At 37.4% G+C, this 17032-nt stretch overlaps 1 protein-coding gene across 1 annotated transcript in view; it reads right to left on the bottom strand.

Annotated features, from left to right (window-relative positions):
* UGGT1 (UDP-glucose glycoprotein glucosyltransferase 1) overlaps positions 1-17032 on the bottom strand; it is a 38242-nt gene that overhangs the window by 17257 nt on the left and 3953 nt on the right. Inside the window, exons 5-23 of the mRNA XM_031060328.1 lie at positions 15968-16142; positions 14464-14560; positions 13795-13873; positions 13496-13596; positions 12585-12684; positions 11427-11487; positions 9768-9859; positions 8985-9135; positions 8615-8734; positions 7746-7831; positions 7201-7336; positions 6152-6283; positions 4652-4816; positions 4337-4457; positions 3533-3631; positions 2174-2197; positions 1543-1637; positions 728-934; positions 1-124 (exon numbers count right to left, since the gene is read on the bottom strand). The exon at positions 1-124 is cut by the window's left edge and continues 6 nt beyond it. Coding sequence (XP_030916188.1) covers positions 1-124; positions 728-934; positions 1543-1637; positions 2174-2197; positions 3533-3631; positions 4337-4457; positions 4652-4816; positions 6152-6283; positions 7201-7336; positions 7746-7831; positions 8615-8734; positions 8985-9135; positions 9768-9859; positions 11427-11487; positions 12585-12684; positions 13496-13596; positions 13795-13873; positions 14464-14560; positions 15968-16142 — 2165 coding nt within the window. The remainder of the gene's footprint in view (positions 125-727; positions 935-1542; positions 1638-2173; positions 2198-3532; positions 3632-4336; positions 4458-4651; positions 4817-6151; positions 6284-7200; positions 7337-7745; positions 7832-8614; positions 8735-8984; positions 9136-9767; positions 9860-11426; positions 11488-12584; positions 12685-13495; positions 13597-13794; positions 13874-14463; positions 14561-15967; positions 16143-17032) is intronic.

Genomic DNA, 17032 nt, shown 5'->3' with positions numbered 1-17032 from the left:
TGCTGATCACAGCCCTCTGCCCCTTCTTCAGCTTCAGAACATCTCTGCAGTAAATAGCATGGGACAGAATAAAATCCACCTTGGGAGATTGAAAGGCTTCTTTGAAAATATTGGTATCCATACCCTAAAAGAAAAGAATACTTGACATTGGAATAGGAAGAAAACTAGACCTCTGCACACTTTTTAAAAGCAACCTTTTTGTTTTCATTCAAGAACATCTTTGTATCTTGCTAAAACTGATTCCTGGCCCCCTCTTCTTTGTGGTCTTAAACCTAGCTCTTGCTTGTCACCATCAAACACTATCCCAACTTCTGCTGTGAAAGGCCACAGCTACTTAGACCAGTTCCAATCTTCCTGCCTAACTTTTTAAAATCTACTTTGAGACATGCACTTGTATTTTTTCCCATCTTTTAAAAGAACATTATTTTCTTATTCACCTAAGAAACAGCTGACTCACTTAAATAGATCCCTGCATCCATGTTCCTTTTGCCTTTTCCAAGTTACATAGCTCTGATGAGTATGAGGATTTACTTGATGTTCAGATGGATTGTTCTATTTAGGTAAGCCCTTCAGAGATTAAAAAAAAACTAAAGCTTTTTTGATCTCAAACCCAACAGTGTTATTTTTCTGTACTGCACCTTCTGCATATGAATATACTACACTAAAAAATGAATTTGAGGAACAAACAAAGCACCCTCCCCATGAAAACACCAGCAGGCATGCCTACCCCAACAGCAAATTCCAAGATGTCAGCTCCTGCCTCCAGTGCCTTCACAGTTTCTTCTTTTGCCATCTTGGTGATGAAGTTCTTGGCATTATTTGAGGTTTGTGTCTGCAAAGCTGCCCATATGGCTTTAGCTACAATGGTATTCTGGCTGTTGGGCTCTTCACTGGGATTATTAATCATGCTGATTCGAATGTTATTGCTGGATTTCTGTGTTTAACAAAACAGGTGATGGGAAAGTTTAACATTTCAGATGAAATAAATATATAATACACACTACAGCAAAAGCTTTGTGTTTCTTAACCAGAATATCAGATTCCAAATTGGGTAAATAACAGCACAAGGTTAAAATTATTAATTAACTAATTTAACATCAAGTATTTAGCTTATGTATAGGCCACTGTGACAGTAATCTTCCAGATAACCCCGTGCTAAGAAACCCAGGACCACGGCCACCACTCAGTCTGGCAAACCACAGCTGTAAGCTGTGCATTTTTGTGTTTCACTTGTCCTCCCAGAACCAATGAGAAAGAGCAGAGGGCAATGCTTTGGTTTATCTCCAAACCAAAACACAGATATTTAAGTTTAACACCACAGGTTTAAAAGAACATTTATTGTATTCTGTCCTAGCTTAAGATCAGCAATGTTTCAGTCCCTACAAAAGAGATGAGGCTGGAAATTAGAAACCCTGCAGGGAGAACCAGTCTCTCCAGGTTATACCACAGGAAGATTGTGTAAAACACAACTTGTGTTTCACAAGCCTCTACCAAGGGCTTTGCTAGCACTGCTAACCCATTCCAATGAACATGTTTACCTACCTGATGTTTAATGGCATCATACAACAATTGCCTCCCTGAAGGTTTATCAAAATCACCAACAATCCAAAAAGTAACTGGTCTAACAAAGGAATCATCTGCAATTATTAAAAAAAAAAAAAAAAAAGATAAATTTGGGGGTGAAAGGAAGGAAAGCTTTATTTTTTCCTCATCTGGAGGTAATCTATGACACACATGCAAAAACTTCAAAAAAGTAAAATTCCATAGAAAAGCAATGGGCGAACCTAAGCTATGAAGCCTGACAAGACAAAATTAATAGCATTGGTATATTAGTCTTTATTAGGTCATTCAGAAAACCCATGTGGGACAGCATGCATTGCTCTAAGCTAGCTTCTTTTAGTATTTTGGTTTGTTTGCTACTTTTTCAATTACGAATCATAAAGAAACCCATAAACAACGTGGAGATTCCAACTGGGGTTGGAATCCAGCAGACATATCACTTCTTTGTATTGAAGCTGTTAATTTACAAAATCAGTTTTGTATAAAGACAAAAGTGCTGGAGCAAACATGCATTCCAACAGCTTCCTTCACTGCCTGCTGATTCTAAAGCCAGTGTCATAAAGGAACCAGAAAATTCCAAGAACAATATAAAAAATGCCAAAGCATGAGTTACCATAGATCTCCTTGGAAGACATTCCTGGTCAAAGAGCAGAAAGGAAAGGGGAAAAGGAGAGACACATTAATAACTCAATGGTAATCCCAATGTGTATCTAGAAGCTGCAGCACTGTACTGGGCATAACTGAATCACTACAGTTCAGATCCAACAGCAACAAGTTTGTGCTATTTTTATTCCAATAAGCTTTGACTTTTTCTTCCCCTCAGACAGATGGATGCTTGATTTACATGCTAGCATTAATTATTCTACATATTACCAGTTTCATACCATAGGTGAGGACATTATTCTGAAGACTGTTTACAAACACTGCTGTGCCATTGTGCTATTATCTTTTCCCTCCTTAAAAAGCAGCATGGCAGTGCTGTATCAGTGCTGGTGCTGAGCCAGCAACACAGAGAACTTCTCTATTACTTCAGAAAATAAATGTGGTACAGCATTACTGTAACCAAACAGCAGTTATTAAATATCTTAAGTGGCAGAAGAGGCAACTACCAAAAAATGTCAAGCCATGGAATTGCAAATTAATGCACTTTCCAACAAGCATGCCAAGGTGTGGGTTTAATTAATGCTCTACACGTGAAACTTGTTGAAATCCAAGTGACTGAGCATGAATGAAGAGCAGGCATGAGACAGAAAGAGCAATGGGAACATTTCAGGTAGGGCACATGGATGGCAGTGACTGGAGACAGGACCATGGAAATTTGGGACAGTCTAGTAAAGACAGGAACAGGAGGATTTGAATCAAATGACAGCAGCTTATTTCTGGAATCTAACCAAAATGGATAAAGGAAACACCTGATGGTGTCTGGTTAGACCTGGTTAGGCTCTGTATTATGTCTGTGCATGCATTTCCTACACTTGAGAGGTACAGGCAAGTTTGAACACTTTTATGTGCAACTGTAACAACACTGCCATTGGAAAAGCAGTGCCTGCACTGGAGCAATAAAAACAGCACTGACCATGTTAGGTGATGCCTAATGGGCATTTGGAGTTGGAATTTTCTTATGGATCCATGTAACTTCTAGTAATTTTGAATTATGAGACAGAGAGCTAAAACCCCTTCTACATTTTTCTAGTCACTTGCTTATACTGCTGTGTTTCTGGGGGTCACTTGCAGAACAGTAAGAACAGTTTGGGTGAGACTTTATTATTCAGTAAGAGGTTGGACTGGGTTTAAAGAGGGGAACATTCTTGTTCTATGGAGATGTCATGTCTTATTTAAAAAAAGAAATCTTTAACAGACTATGCTGTTATCCACAGGCCTGGCAAGGCTCAGTGAGTGTGTGAAGATCTGCACATATGCTTGGAAACAAACATAAAAGCAGACCTGGATTCAGAATCCACCACAGATTTACCTTTCTTTGTTAAGTAGGTCATGCTGTTTGCAACAGCAGCTGTCTTATCTTTAGACTCCAATGTGGTAAATCGAGCAAAGTCATCCACAAAATGGTTATCTGAGGAAGAGAGCAAGCATTAAATGCCAAAGCAACTATTCCATGTAAAATGAAAATAAAATCACTATTACCAGAACATTAAAAACACATCCCATTTTGCTCCTTGTGATAGTGCTTGTGTCTCATTTTCACTGTTAATATATAGGCTGAGAAATGAATTTTGCTGTCTCAGAAGTTACATTAATAACTACATTGCATATTTGATAGGGAGAAGTCAGTTGAAAGAATTTTCCAAGTCTCACTTAGCTGACACTAGTGTATGTAAATAATATACATTGAAAAATCCACTCTGTCACTATTTTTCAAGCAACTCAAAAAAGGCAGGAGTAATGTCATTGTACTGCAGTCACTGTATTGGGTGCTCATTTAGCAAGGGAACATTTTGCTAAATCTGAATTAATTCCAGAGATGACTGCCAAGCCTGCTCAAAAAAAGGTCAGAACTAAGAAACAAACTGCTGCTTTATGCATTATATAATTTCTCAGCTTCATGAGTCATATTCCCCTTAAGGTCTCTATAAAAACAAAACAAATTCCCATTTTGAAAATCAGTAGACATTTAATGTTGTACATAAACATCTGTCTGTACCAGGGCTGGGTCATCACTTCAGGTGCTGTTAATGCTTTGCCACCTGAGCTTTCCACTGGAACAGCAAGTCTTTCACTCAGACATTTCAGGTTTAACACAATTAAAAGCATCCCTTACTCATTCCTGTCAGATCTAGGTACTCTCTGTCAGACCTTAGGATTCTTGAGTTAATTCTTGGAACAACATTAGGCTGGTTCATGATATACTCAACCACATCTTGGTCATTAGACAGTTCACCCTGAAGGAGAGAGGAAAGAAGCATTATTTCTTATTTGATATATAAAATTGCCTTATATAACCTTAAAAAAAGGCAGAAAGCAATTCTGAAAGCTAAGTTGTCTTGTATAATATGTATAATATGTAGCCAGGGACTTGTGAATCAGCTTTTCCAAATCTAGTTTCTCTCAATCTACAGAGGAGCTCAGCACCCACCAGGTACACAGCTCGCTGGAAGATGCTCGTGGTTTCCAGGATTTTGTGCATTGTCACAGTTTCCAGGTCATCGGGATCCAGCTGATCTTTTTGGAAAGGCATCCCATTGAACAGGACAACAGGGAGAGGGCCTACACCAGTTTGCTCATAGTAAGCTCTTGCTGCCTAAAAACAGGAACAGAAGCAGCTTTAGCACATCAGCCCTTTGCCACAAAGTTTCCTAACAAGTCTAAACACACCATGAGATCCTCACCACTTCTGTTAGATACAGACAATGTATCTTTGAAACTTTCAAAGCAAAAAAAAAAAGTTCCTTCCCAATACAGAAGCGCACAATACTCCTTTAAGTTCATTTTGTAAATTAATTCCAAGGAGCACTTGCTGGTAGTGGCAAAAGATGCACCACAGGAAACATCACTTTGTCTGTGGAAGCAAATGCAATGCAAGCAGTGATAGCTGTAGTGTAAGGCAGGCTAGGGAACTTTTGTTTTTTTTTTAAGAATGCATTTCTTAAACCTGTAAGAAAACAGTTACTTGTGAGGCAGGGAGTTATTTTGTCAAGAGAAATCTCCCTGTTTCATGTAACCTCTGAAAAGTGCACCAGTATTGACAGACACCCTGTCAGAAGTTAAAGTTAGGTTAGGTTCTGCTGGTTAGAGGTTCTGGTTGAGGCCTCTCCTCTCATACAAAAATGCCTGTCTTAGTTTTATGGATTTTAATTTCCTTAAAATGTTTTTCTCTTCACTATCCTGCATTGGAAGACTCATAAGCATAGCAGCCTATTTTCTGTAACCCTGACTGCATTCCTTACAATTACAACAGGCAGCATCAGGTGTGCTAAGAGCTATCAGTGACAGTATTTTCAATTCTTTTAGGACAACAAAAAATAAGAAACATCCCCCCATAAAACCTCAAATAAAATCTGCTTCATCTCACATATAACTGGTTCAATAGTGATTTGCCCTCCTAATTTTCTCCATACAGAAGAATATCAGACCTAGAAATCACTTCAAGAACTATTTGCAGAAATCTGTTGGATGTCTTGCTATAGAAAAGGAATTTTGAATTCATAATCATGGCTTTATCTCACTCAGTATTCAAATACTGATTCAGAAGCCCCACACTGATCCCTCCCAATGTTAAGCCTCTTGGTTTTTCCATGAACCACTCCATCACTTTGATTTTTTTGCAAACACTTTTAGACTCTACTGAAGTCTGCATTCCATAATGGAAGCATGAATTATGAATCACAAGAAAGCTATCTTAGTTCTTTACACATAAATTTTTTGTAAAATATATTCCATTATATGTACTACGTATAATATATAAAGCTTGTGCTGAACATAAACAGTAAAGTATAACTAGAAATCCCCTAAGGTGGCAACAAAATAGTTCCCTGGTTAGTAAGAGAACTGGACCAAGAAATTGTATGTAATTATATTTTCAGAACTATTGCAGCACAAGAAGTGGAAAACAAAGCTCTATTTGATGAATTCTTACCTTTCTGTTTTGATCATAGGCAGAATCAATTCCCAGCACGCTGTTGATTTCCACATAAGGATACTGTTTCTCAAGAACACTAACAACGTGTTCCACTTTCAGCTGGTCTCCTGTTTTCACTTTGTTATAGACCTGAAAGGAGAATACAAGTTTACAGCTGCAACTGTAAAGCCTCTGTCCTCCTCAAAGGCAAACTGACCTGTCACCTGCATTACAGTAGTTATAATAGGGCATTAACAGCCAGACTGCAAAACTTATATTCATATTTATTAGTTGCAACAGCTCCTAAGCACTTGTAGCCATTATAAGTATCTTGCTATACCTTGTAGTCATTCCAGTGAGATATATATACTTCTTTAAATAATAACTTGCATCTTTAATTAGAAAAGGTATTTGAGGAGGGCAGAGAGTTCTCTGGGGAAAAAAGCCTCAAATAAAGAACATCCAAGGAGCTACCTTCCCATCAGAACTTGGGATGTGCTTATGAAGAATACAACCTCACAAGTAAAGCAGGTAACTCTTTCCATCTTGAAGGCACAAGATTTTACTTTGAGCTACAAATACACACCCAAAATAAAAAGAATAAAAGTAACTGTCTTAAAGTAACCAGCAATTTAATGTCACAGCTTGCCAATTTGTACAAGTATCAAACCACAGGTGAAATTCGTTTACCAGCACCTGTATTGTCCTTTGATGTGGCAAAGGTACAGAGCTGGAACAGTTCAAACCAAATTATAACACTGAAGGGATGGGGCAGCTCAGAACTCAGAGACTGAATGAGCAAAGGGACAGGATCAGAAAAACATGCAAAAGTGTTAAGTGTCACAATGAAACGTGTCACAATGAAACCTAGTCTCACTTGTTAAAGTTGGGTTAAAGAAGCACATTACAAGGACACGTGTTCTGTGGTACCAGTATTTGGAGATACTCTGCATACTGCCCCAGACAAAGAACAATTCCTTCCATTAGCTACATATTAGCCCATTAACATAATCTTATGTACATGGAAAATATTAAAACATTAATTTCTCTTTTTAATTAATACTTACAGACATGACGGTCTGAAAAGCATAATTATTGTCCATTTCTTGTGCCACATAATTGTATGTCCTCAGGAGGGCAACACCAGGATCCTGCAGTCCATCAACATCCTCTGAGTCATTAACCACAAAGACTAGTCCTATCCTGCAATCACACAAATCCCCAGGTCATCATTTCTATAAAGAATTCACTTTTCACACAACTGCATGCTGTGATCATCATCTTAAACACAGGTTTTTTGTCTAGAATAGCCTGGGAAAATGTTGAGAGAGCAGCCAGGAATCAAACTTAGGACATGTAATGACTCCATCAGAATCTTGCTTTTCACCTCTCTCCCATCCAAAACTTGAAATTTTTTTTGGACTGTCAAAAAACAGAACTCTGTTTTGCTAGTAGAGGAAGTTATATTCAAAAAATACACACATACCTCAAACACAAGGAATGTAACATATCTGCAGTGTCCTAGCAATGAGAATTTTACAACTGCAAAAGTCACATGAATAAAAACTAATTTAAAAACCCCCAAACATTAAAACACTTATTTTATGATTACCTCAGTGGGATGTGGTTACTGAAGAACATTTCTGCCACATTCAGTAATTCTGCCGTGGTCTCATGAGTAGGATCTACTATCAGCACCTGTATAAAAACAGCAAGAGAAAAGTTTTCATGCCCTGGAGAGCCTATGTTGCCAAGATATTCTCTTCTGTCCCAACCCAGACAGAACTGGGCCATCCAGACTGTATATAGGGCCCTTCATTCATGCAACTGTTGTCTTAGAATTTAAAAATTTCTATGCTAAAAGTATTTAACTCCAGAGAAAAAGGTAACCCATCCAAGCTCCCACAGCTTCAGATGGTTCAAGTCCCTTTTTTCCCCAATCAGAGTTCTTGTTCTGTATAGGGCCACTTGACAAGAGTTACAGTGCACAATTTGCAAACTCTTCATCAGATCCGAGTAATTTACCTACAGACTACGAGGACAGCAGGACTAAGCTGAGGGCTGTTGATCATTTGTTCAAGTCTTGGTGCATGAATGCTTTCTAACTGAAACAACTGAAGTTCATCTTAACTCTGCTAAGAAGACAATAGTTAACAGATTTGACAGATTTCATTAACCAACTACAGGTATTATCACTAAGTTCAAATACATCAATTTGTTATTTATCAGATGATAATTTTGTCCACTGACAAAACAACTCCTGGCATTTAATAGATGCCACAGCATCATGCTCAGGAATCTCTGAATCTCAGCCATAATTTACTAATACTAGCAGAACAAAACCTTTCAGAAAAACATCCTCTCTCTCAAGCTATTTAAGTGACAGGGAATCCAGTGTATATGTGAGGTAAGCTGGAAAAGCTGATGTTCCTGCTCTCGACAAAACAAATGCACATTTCATCCAGTCAGATTATTACTTACAAAATTATGGAAGTTTTTTCTGATTTGCCTGATCACACCAGGAAATGTGGGACGCAGCAGTTCCTGCACGCTGGAAGGCCAGGAATTGTATCGACTATCAACTTCCAGATTGTTGATCCACTAAGGAAAAGTAAAGGCATTTACATGATTCACAATCCTCCTGCTCTGGTCTGAGACTAACATATTTTCAAATCAGATACTATATTGAAGGAATAAAGCTTTTAAAAAGTGCTAACTATAACCTTATTATCCTTTTTACTTCACTGCAGTTTCAGAGCTGATTGTGAGACAAGGACACAAGCTCCCCTGACAGTTTAAGAATGCACTGCCCAACAGCAAATCAAGTATTTCTATCAAAAACCAAACTCACTGAAATGGCAGGGCTTCTGATGTCCACAGCATAGTCAGAATCTGATGGCTGGATGTTCAACTTCAGGACATTGTGTAAGGAAACTCCCTCAATTCCCAAGCTGTGCAGGCCTTCCATAACTCGGGCTTCATTGCGGAGCACATCAATCAAGCTGCAAGGAAAAGCAAAATGGGGTTGAATTTTAACCCCACAGCAAATAACTTGCTCTTACCCTAAGGGTTAACAGATTAAAGGAATAAACAAGTCTGTCTGTCCAGACATTAGTTCTTATTTATCACCTCTTTCTTACCGTCCTAAGAAACTTGAGATGACTTAAATCTATTCAATTAATATTGTATAACTGGGAAAAGCAATGTTAAATCAGGATAATTAATCCATTTTATATACACATACACATATGTAGTATTGAAACACATCTTGACAAAGGTATAGGGTGGTTTCCAGATGAAAAATTTACAGTGGTTTATCTTTTGAGAATCACTCTGCTGTCTTCAGAATAAATCTGTATGCTGACAGGCTGAGAAAACAAAATCTTGCTAGTCACAGCACAGGTCAAAAGAACAGCACAAAGGTGACTTCTTTTCACATTAGATTTTTTGTTGGAAATGCCCTTAGGAATAAGACAAGGAACCATTATTTTCTTTTTACAGTACTTAACAATTAAACCTAGTCTAGATTATGAAGAAGGTTCAAAACTGTCTAAATAACTTTATCATTCAAGCACAAGCAAGATGCAAGTTTCTAAGCAGGATGCAATTATTGTGAAAAATAAAACATTCCTACCTAAATATATCCTGAGTGTCTAAGTCAATAAGCAGTCCATTGATGAATAGGGCAGAATCTCCTGGTTGCAATCCTAATGTTCCCTTGAAATACTGAAAAGAAGTAGGAAGCCATTAGAAGAGTGCTCTAATATTTTCTAATACAGAAAATATTATTAAAGAGTTTAATGTTGGTTTTTTCCAATAGGTCTTGTCTTGCAGTACCAGTTACAAATTTCTATTTAGAGGCATGATGAACAGCAAAAGAGAAACATTGTGTTTGGAGATTTTACAACACCACCATCATGAATACTGTGAGCAAAGCAAACAGAGGAATAATAAGTACCACATGAAGTACCAAAAAACAGGAAAGTAGCTTCTGATCAGAAAAAAATTACATTTTTTATAAAATTAGTAAGGCTCCCAAAGAAAAGCTGAGTGTTAAAGTGTAACTTTCTGTGGATAATTACATAGTAAACTCCAATGTAACAGTAGCAGTGAACTTAACTATCAAATAATACCCACACAAAGTGAGTAGTGCAAGGAACAGCTCTGAAGGGCACAGTTAGATATAGCCTGGTCTGGATGTAGCAGCCCAGGTATCCTCTGAATAAAAATGAATCCACAAAATCATGGCTTTACTTGTGGGCCAGAGTCTGATCTAACACACAACAGAAAGGCCACCAGGTAGCTTCAGCTTGGACTTACATTCTATACTTTGTCCCTTCCAGAACCACATGGGACAAGTGTCAAACCCCATCCCTTCACCTCTGATTTCATCACTATTGAACAACAAGGCATTTCTCTCTCAGAACAGGAACCTCAGGGGACTTGTAAGTAGCTCTGCATTTGCTACTAGACTCCCCAAATATCAATTAGATTTCTAAACAACATGTGTGTACTTAACATACATTGTCTTCTTTCTGATAATACCAAATGAGACTGAAAAGTGTGAACAGGGCAATGTAGCTCAAATAGCAAATGCTGCTGTTTGACTTTTTTTCAGTACTATCTTAAACTTTTATTTTGCACTCCATCCAGACCACGCTACCAGGCATATTTTAGTTGAACAAATTTCTGTACAAAAGCCTATACAAAATTCCCAGGTGGCTGGTGGTTTTTTCAGTGCTTTGCTAATGCCAAGGACATAGCTGAGGTGTCTGAAACACTTCTGCAAACACAGAACCTACTCAGTGACCCCCAGAGGCCCCTCATGGCCTGGGGAGTTTTATGATTCTGTTCCAAAGCACATCCAGACTTAGCTGGTAAATTTTATCCCTTCACTAAGCACCAACATTGAAACCATTTCCTCCACACAGAATGAATCAGTCTAAAGCCATGGCAGGTTCTGAATTTATTCTGTGATTTCCTAGTACACGGATGTGTACAGATATCTAAACATCATCTCAGATTGGATAAGGAGAACTAATTTTCTTCTGCATTGTTAAAACTGTAGGAAGATGCTTAATACAGCTGCTTTCAAGCAATAAATTTCTAACCAGAGCAGTATTTTCCTATTAGAGCAAAGTTTAATTATGTTCCTCATCCATGTTTGAAAATCCACCACTTCTTCACTTCCCAGATGCATACTACAAAGTTGTGTGTGAAAATACTGGGTCATTATCTTGAGTAATGTGTAAACCTAAGGCAAAGGCACTGGGTTACTTTTTGGACACATTACCTTTTGGTTCTCTTCAATTTCTGCTCTGAGTTCCGAAGAAACAACTGTTTTTGTTATGGCTCTACAAAAATAAAAACATGATGCTATGAATCCTCCTTCTGTTTCTCTACTGGAGAGATATCTACTTACCTACCTTTTGTACCTTACATATTAAGATAATTAACCTTCTAGTATAAAGAGGTGCAGCAAAAAGCAGTTGCACTTGGTGACACCATAAATAGTAGGATGCAGCATTTTTCTTACACTCTATAATCCAGCAGCACAAAAATGTTAACCACATGCCAACTCTCAGGGTCTAATTTCACATTAACCATAATAAAAGTATGCAGCTGCCAAAAATGTAAAGATGGAGGCTGACAAGAGAAAATAGGGGATTTCACTGCTCATGGTGGGTTCCCATTTCTTTCCTTACTTTGGATCCAGTGATTGCATCATCAGAGTGGGTGAGTACAGCCCACAGATCAGCCTGAAAACACTGTGAGATGCAATGCCTGCCTTAAGAAGCTCTAAATAACAACTTAACATGTAATAGGAAATAAGATCAGAAATCAGTTTATTTTTACATTCATCTCAGGTATATCTCCCACCCCCTCAAAAAGGTTCTGTAATATCATCTTCACAATCCAGGCAATGGAATTTTTCAATAGAAATATATCTCTAGCCTGGCTGGCCATGCCAGGTCATATGGAGTTTTTTGAACTGATTTGAATATGTTAAAGACAGTCACTGACAAAGTGCAAAAACCAGTGGATTTGCACATCAGGCTCTGACATGAGACTGACTGGGTTGTTTGGCAATGTGGATCCCAAAAGAAGAGTGGGACCCTGTAAAAAGATAAATGTTAAGATCATTAAGCAGAAAACCCAGCCAATAAATTCTTGATGACTTCATGTAATAGGTTTAGATGTATTTCACAATAAAATAGCACAGGCAATTCTGGCAAATTTTCTACCAGTCCACAACAGCTGCCATCCAAGAAAAACACCATGAAATCCTCTTTGTAACAGTAGGCTGAAGAACTTCCCAGCATAAACATTCCCCAGTGTTTGCTTCCAGCTAAATGAAAGTCAGAATTAACCCAACCAATGCTGCTTGTCTCGGGTCCTGCTCAGAAAAAGGAGAGTAATAAAATTTTCCAGGAGTCAAAATTCAAGTTACCTGGCCTTTGTAGGAAAGTTCTGACTAAGATCTTTCATGACCATCAGGGCATCCACAGGGGGAGCAGTCAAAATGCGAGCAGCAGTTTGAAAACTCAGATCTTAGAAGTGAAAAAACAGAGGTCAACAACTCAAAACTGAAAACAAGGCAATGCAGAGACATCTTAACTTCATCTTTCAACTTTTTTACATGTTACCTAAGGAAATTCACTTTCTATCTGCACCTATAGATAGATACTTTTAAACACATCTTCTTTGTATTCAACTTCTATGTGTTGCCTTGAAGCAAGTAACTCTCTCCAAGGGAAGCAGAGCATGTTGCCTAAAGGTTGTTTAGGTGAGTCCAGACCAACCCTCTTTGGCTGAGCTGGGAGGATCTGCCCTTCCACTGATAAAGGTAGATTCCCCATGGCTACAACATACATTCACCTCTTTGAATTAATCTTTTTAAGAGGATGAAAAGCTTTTTTCACAGGTTTTTGTAGATGTTTTAAGGGAATGAAGCCAGAGCAACATGTAATTGACTTTGAAATACAGCTTTCCTCTGGTCTTGAGAAATCTCAAGATTTCACATCAGAAGTGTGATCATGGAAAGAAACTTTGCATTCCTTCCTTTTCTGCATTCAGCAGACCATACAAGCAGTCAGTTTAAGAGCAAGGAGCTTACTGTACTTCACAATATAGAAAACAATCCTCATGTCAGAAGTCCCATGAAACAATGCCAAAAGCTATTTCAACAGGAAAAGGTACTTTAAAAACCAAGTATTTTCCAAGTGAGACTGAAAGCAGGAATTTACAGTCAAATTCTGTCAACTGTACACAGCCACTAACAACCTCAATAGTGTAGAACACCAGAAAACATATTTACATTGAGTTTTTTAGAGCATAACTGAAAGCCTTTATCTAGATTACCTTGGAGCTGCCACACTTTCAAAGGTGCCATTTCATTGGTACTTTCCACGAGGTGTTTTCTGAGCTCTTTCAGCTCTTCTGACAAGTCAGGATACAGCTGCCTGAAAGGATACAAGGGTCAAACAACTCCTGTGGTTTCCTGTAAGAAAGTCTGCTGCTAATTTAAAGAAACTACCACATAAAAAAATATGCTGCTAACACATACAGGAAACTCAGACATGTAAAAAATAATAATAAAGCAAAAGATCAACATTTCTGCAAAAGGTTTTTTGATATGACTAAGTCCAAATGGATTTTACCTTAGTTTTCCAAACAGAAATCCTTGCACTTCATCAATAGGGTCATTTTCATCTATGACTGTAGCATTCACATCTGTGCCTATAAACACACAGAGAACACCACTAGCACCAAACTATTCCCAAAAAGAAAAGCAGGAAAATCTGGGGTTTGTATGTGTATGTGCACATGTAAAGAAAAAGCACACACACAGATTACACTATCAAAATAGTTTTGGCAGATGCACAGGAGTTTGTAGAGCAGAGATCATTGCTCCATAAAAGCAGCAAAAGCAAAAATAAAACATGCAGAATTATGAGAATTCTGTCTTCCCCCCCAAAAAAAGAAAAAAAAAACCAAAAATGAGGAACAGAGAACACAGTCTGCTCTGAGGATGAATAGGTTAAGGCAAATTAGAGAAATTTGCTTTACACCAGCAGAGTAGCTGGTAAAAAATTAGTTGCATTAGTTGTGCCATTACTAAGATCTAGTCCACGGCCATGACTCCAGGATTTCACAAATGTGGAAGTGCCATGGCAAAGATCTGTTTCATAAGGAATATGCTCCCAGAAATTATTTCAGAGCTAAGGAAAAAAACTATCTGCAATTCAGACATTCATAGCAAAACGAGTATAAAATTACCTTGAAGAAATTAAAATGTTCACATTAAAATACTTCAAATAAAAATTCACCTTTCACCTGGGTATCATCCTTGGCCTTATATTCTGTACTTTTAATAGCCAGTTCTACACCATAGCCAGAGAGGTAGACCTTTTCCTTGCTGGGATTCTGTAAGGAAAAGCCAACAGTGTGATATTGCCATCTTTGTTTGATCCAAAAAAGAAAAACTACCACTTCCCAAAGCTGAGAAATCCCAGTCTGGGATTTCAGACATAATGGGCAGAGAGAAACAAACACTCTGAATGGCTCTGCAGTAACATACTCTAATAATTTTACTTCCTACTGTTTTTCAACACACTTGAAGTTCACCAAGCAAGAATTATCTCTATGAACCAAAACAACATCAAAATCCACAAAGCAAAGAGGAACACAGAACAATGTTTTCAGGATTTAGTGTGTGAGCAAAGCAGAGGGAGATAGAGTCAAATCAGATGATTAGATATCATCAAATCAGATAGAGGGAACAACATCAAAATCCACAAAGCAAAGAAGAACACAGAACAATGTTTTCAAGATTCAGTGTGTGAGCAAAGCAGAGGGAGACAGAGTCCTATCATCAAATCAGATAGAGGATGGAAAGGAACTTCAGCTCAAAGTTCAAAAATGAAACATTCACTGAAGAGCTACCACAGAGAATGACAATGAATAAAATAATGCCAAAAGATAGATACATAATTAGTTCTGCCTTTAATGAGAGAAACATGACCACTTTCTAAAAGTATTTTGAAGTATATAGGAGTCACATAACAGTACCAAGATCTAAATGTAATACACTGAATTTTGAATGTAAGTACTCCTCCCAACACTGACAAACAACTACTTCCTTTTATTAAAGGGAAGTACTGTACGCAATACATGACTTTATTTTATTAAAAGTACAACTAATATTAGAAATTAACCAGCTGATGCTCTTTTTTTTTTTCCCCACATTCAAGCCTGACTGCTACACTGCAGGTTTTGGCAATACTTAATAATATTCAAGCAACAAATCAAAGAACTCCAGTTCTTCATACATTTTGAAATGTAGTTTTAAATACTAATCCAGTGGCTATGCACAATTTAGTGGAAAAAGATGGAAACCAGGAAATAGAGAGTGGTTCTGTAAAAAAATTACTACAGAAACAATGTCTTTCTTTTGAAAATGGTACCTAAATGTCAATCCTTGCTTTTTATATCAAGTGACTAAGTGGCCTGATTGTGAAAGATCTGACTACTTCCCATGCTCTAATATGGGTAGAGAAACTTTTTTTTACACTAAGGTCTCTAATTAATCTGGAATTTAAGTCTGGATTTGTGAAATCAAACAATCTTAAACAATCAGGAGATTTAAAATATTCTGTATTCCTCAGCTACATGCAATAAAAAAATAAAACTTGGAGTATTCCAAGTAAATTGACAACAAGAGTAGGCAAATGTCAATTTAAAGGGAACAAACCTGGGTCAGTTTTCTTTTTGAAAACCAAGGCCATTTACTCAATTTCAAATACCTCTGTTAGAAAGCACAAATATACTCACAGCAATGTAGTGTCTGAGCACATAAGTGATTTCTCCTGCCTCAGCCTTTGCAACAAGCCTCCTGTGCTGTCTGTAGAACTCCTCTGAGCCAATCTCTGCATAAAGTATGACCACAGGACTTTCAGGGTTTGCTGCTGGGTACTTGTGGTCCCCCTTGAACAAAAATGGCTTTGGCCTAAGAGAGAACAGTGAAGAGTCACAGTGTGAGTCACAGCATTTCCTCAGTCAATGCAAAATGCATGTTTTTTCCCTGTTTATTCATTTTCCTGAATACATATGTTGAGCTATTCCCACATATTATATCAAGGCTGGCAGCACTTGGTGCACATTGACAAAAGCTTTGTGAAAAATGAACATATGAAAAGAAATAAGTGACTAAGAGCTATTTTGAATCGAATATGATCCTAATTTTAAAAATGAACAACGTCCCTTAGATTTTCAATTAACTTTCTCTCCCCGCAGTGATTCATAAATTTTGTATGAAAAATTAAAAAGGCTGATAGAACAGATGTGCCAAGGGCACAAATTCACGTGAACCTGGTCCTTGGCTTAGTGTACAAACAAAAAAGTGCATGAGAAGTTTATTTTCAGCTTCTTTGTTTACATTTTGTCTAAAGTGCAATAAATACTTAAAGTATTCCCAGTAAGTCAGAAGAATACCATGTGAGCTCTAGATGCCATATGCCTGCACATTGACAAAAAATTCTTTATTCTTAAAAGAACCAAATAACCAAGATTACAAAAACTCGTATTGAAAACAAAAATGTTTTCATATTATGAAAACAAACTGAAATGAAAGGATTTGGGTTGGTTTTGGTTTGTTACTTGCTTGTGTTTTTTTAATAAGTATTATATTTTTTACCTTCTCTTTGTTATTAGTAGTTACAAACAAGTTTTGCTCTTGTAATCTGAATTTTGAAGATATTATGTAGTAACTGGTTTCTTTGTCAATGCTGAGAAAAATATACAGAGAAAAAAATATTGTGCATGCTTTCAGCCATTCACAAAACAATTTGTTACATTAACTCTCATTTGAATATGCAGCCCAGCTCCTTCTATTTTCCC

Source organism: Geospiza fortis, unplaced genomic scaffold, assembly GCF_000277835.1.
Source record: "Geospiza fortis unplaced genomic scaffold, GeoFor_1.0 scaffold118, whole genome shotgun sequence".
NCBI classification, from domain to species: Eukaryota; Metazoa; Chordata; class Aves; order Passeriformes; family Thraupidae; genus Geospiza; species Geospiza fortis.
Note: the sequence above shows the minus strand (reverse complement) of the source record. Positions and strands in the feature narration are given on the sequence as shown.